At 34.9% G+C, this 2814-nt stretch overlaps 1 protein-coding gene across 1 annotated transcript in view; it reads right to left on the bottom strand.

The window, feature by feature from the left end:
- Positions 1-930: 930 nt before the first annotated feature.
- Positions 931-2814, bottom strand: part of LOC107674032 (disintegrin and metalloproteinase domain-containing protein 12-like) — a 117362-nt gene continuing 115478 nt past the window's right edge. The window contains exons 19-20 of the mRNA XM_016467891.1: positions 2300-2469; positions 931-2220 (exon numbers count right to left, since the gene is read on the bottom strand). Of these exons, the coding sequence (XP_016323377.1) occupies positions 2181-2220; positions 2300-2469 (210 nt within the window). The 3' untranslated portion in view covers positions 931-2180. The remainder of the gene's footprint in view (positions 2221-2299; positions 2470-2814) is intronic.

Genomic DNA, 2814 nt, shown 5'->3' with positions numbered 1-2814 from the left:
ATTTACAAATTATCTGAAAAAAAAAAAAAAAAAAAAAGAGCATTTATTACATCCACGTGAGTGCATATAAAAAGGTGAAATGTACATACATTGCTGTGAATAGGTAAACAAGAACATAAAGAAACACACACATGCTTGGCTTGAATGAAATAATGTGACAGCTGGGTTTGATATACTCCCAAAGCAACAATGCTGGAATATTATGTGGGAAAATTTCCCCCTCAGGGTGAAGTACCAAGCAGAACAACAATCCCATAAGTTTTTGAAAAACTGTGTGTCCAGCTGTGCATAAAGAGTGCTGTGTTATAGTCAAGAGAGAACCACTTCTGTAAAAATGCCATAGTTGTGATAACACACAACAGCAGTGATATTTACTACATCCTGTGTACTTTACATTATTTTGATGTCAAACACTTTTTTTTTTTTTTTTAGAAGGTAATGATTTTATTTGGCTAAAAAGACTCCTTTAATCAATCAAAAGTTTGGGGTCAGTAAGATTGAAAAAAAAAAAAAATGTTTCTGCAATTCTTTTGCAAAGCTGCATTTAATTGATAAAAAAAGTGATATTGTGGAATATTATCACAATTTAAAATAACTGTTTTCTATTTTAATATATTTTAAAATGTAATTTATTCCTGTGACGCAAAGCTGACTTTTAGCAACCATTATTCCAGTCTTCAGAGTCACACGATCCTTCAGAAATCATTCTAATATGCTGATTTTAAGCCTAAGAAGCATTTCCTATTATAAATGTTGAAAAGAGTTCAGTTGTTCTGCTTAATATTTTATTTAAACCATGAACCATATTTTTCAGATTTTTTTGATGAAGAACAGCATTTATTTGAAATAGAAATATTTTGTAACATCGTGAATATATTTACTGTCACTTTTGATTAATTTCTTTGAAAGAAAGTTTCACTGACCCTAAACTTTTGATTGGTAGTGTATACTGTCAAAAATAATACAAGAAATACAGTACAGAAAATTCAACATCTATAACCTCAAGTATTGGAAGATATTTCACAGAATGTGTGTATACAGCACAACAAGGCCATAATGACACAGACATGACAGCTTCTGGATCCTGATGGCTCAGTGGGAATGCTGAGCTGCGATTCTGTGATATTTTAAGGTCTGTGGTGTCACTACATATTCTGTGTTGCCACTGGTATTTCTCTGAATGTTTCAAAACATGTTGGAAAAAGGAGTGTTTGGACTATAAATACTGACAGGATTTTTTCATTTTCTGAAGATATGCCATTGCCATGTAGTTGCTATGCATATTCTGCTGTCTAGATATGGCTCTGCCCCTAGAGTCAATATAACTAATATAATAGTCAATATAATAAGGTATATTTTGCCTGTTTAATTGTTCAGCACATCTCTCCTCAGGAAGCCACATAATTTGAGGTATCGTTCTTGTCCGTAAGTTGAATGCTTAGGGCTAACGTTGTAGCAATAGTAGTAATGATTCTTGCTTTGGCAGATACTGCAGCACTGCTAAGCACATATACTTTTAAGGTATTGTAGTTCACGAAAAGTTGGTTTGTCAAAGCCCATAAGCATGACTGCCACTGATGATTGAACTATGACTGAATAATGGCTCATATCTTTTTCTCCTTCCTGACATGCCTCATTCAAGTAATTGTGAAGGGTTTTTTTTGCACTTAGTGGCTCATTCCATTCCAGCGCTGTGTTTAGTCATTCTGATTTCAGGTTGCTTATACTCCAGTATCCGAGACATGCTGCGTCATTTTAAAGCAGGTCTGTTTTGATCTTCACAACACCAAAGTAAGTCTTACCATAAGATAAATTGAGGGGGGAAAAACACTTAAAAGAATGAAAAACATGATTTGCCACCTAATTTTCAATCAGCATTATTTTCAACATGTAAAAACAAACAAAAATTGTCATACAGTAAAAAGAATGTCAAGCACAGCACATAGTTTCCTCCTCACAATAAATATACATCTTAAATACTTCTGCAGTACCTGAGCGAGGACAAACAAACACCTTTTCTGAGGAGGCGCAGCACCAAGGTGTCCAGTCAGCCCTCTTCTCTGTGAGACCCTCCGTGGAGTTTCTGCAGGGGTCGTCACTTGGTCCAACACAGTTTTCATAGTGCAAACAAGTGTGTTCAGATGCTGGTGAAATTCACCCAGTGCTGTGGTGTCCATGTGTCAGTGATTACAAAAGGGCTGTGGTAATCTGGGAAGAGGTCTAGAATGTATAAAAAAAATGCAGTTAGTTGTCATCCATAAATATGTGATTTTGCCAGCAGTATCACAATGGGACTGACCTGTTTGGCAGTGGTATGGCAGGGGGTGGTCGTGGTACTGTTGGAATCAGGATGGCTAGAGGTCCATGTATCCGCTCTCCCACCACGGACATGCTTCGACCCACCCCGTGGCCTCTGATTAAGGGGTCTGCAGGAAGTGGTTTCTGTGGGGGACTGGGCTTGTCCTGGTCCTATATGTGGAAACACATAAGATTTCCTGGTTTGTCACACATCTTTAAACTATCAGCTAAATAATTAATAAAAAAGTATTTAAATTATTAATTATATATTTAAGAAAAACAACTAATTAAATTAAAATGCTAAAAATATATGTAAAACTTCCCCCCTCAAAAACTCGTTTTTATTGCAGAAAATACATTCAAACATATGTAGATTTTATGTATTTGAGTTGCATCTGAAATTTACATCTATTTGGATAACATAAACATAAAAAACTAATAAACATAATGTGATGCATATTTGTTTCTGTAATTGTACTAATAAATTGAATAATGTTTTAAATACACATTATAATT

Source organism: Sinocyclocheilus anshuiensis, unplaced genomic scaffold (genome assembly GCF_001515605.1).
Source record: "Sinocyclocheilus anshuiensis isolate Anshui unplaced genomic scaffold, SAMN03320099.WGS_v1.1 scaffold544, whole genome shotgun sequence".
NCBI lineage: Eukaryota > Metazoa > Chordata > Actinopteri > Cypriniformes > Cyprinidae > Sinocyclocheilus > Sinocyclocheilus anshuiensis.
This window is presented reverse-complemented; position numbering and strand designations above follow the sequence as displayed.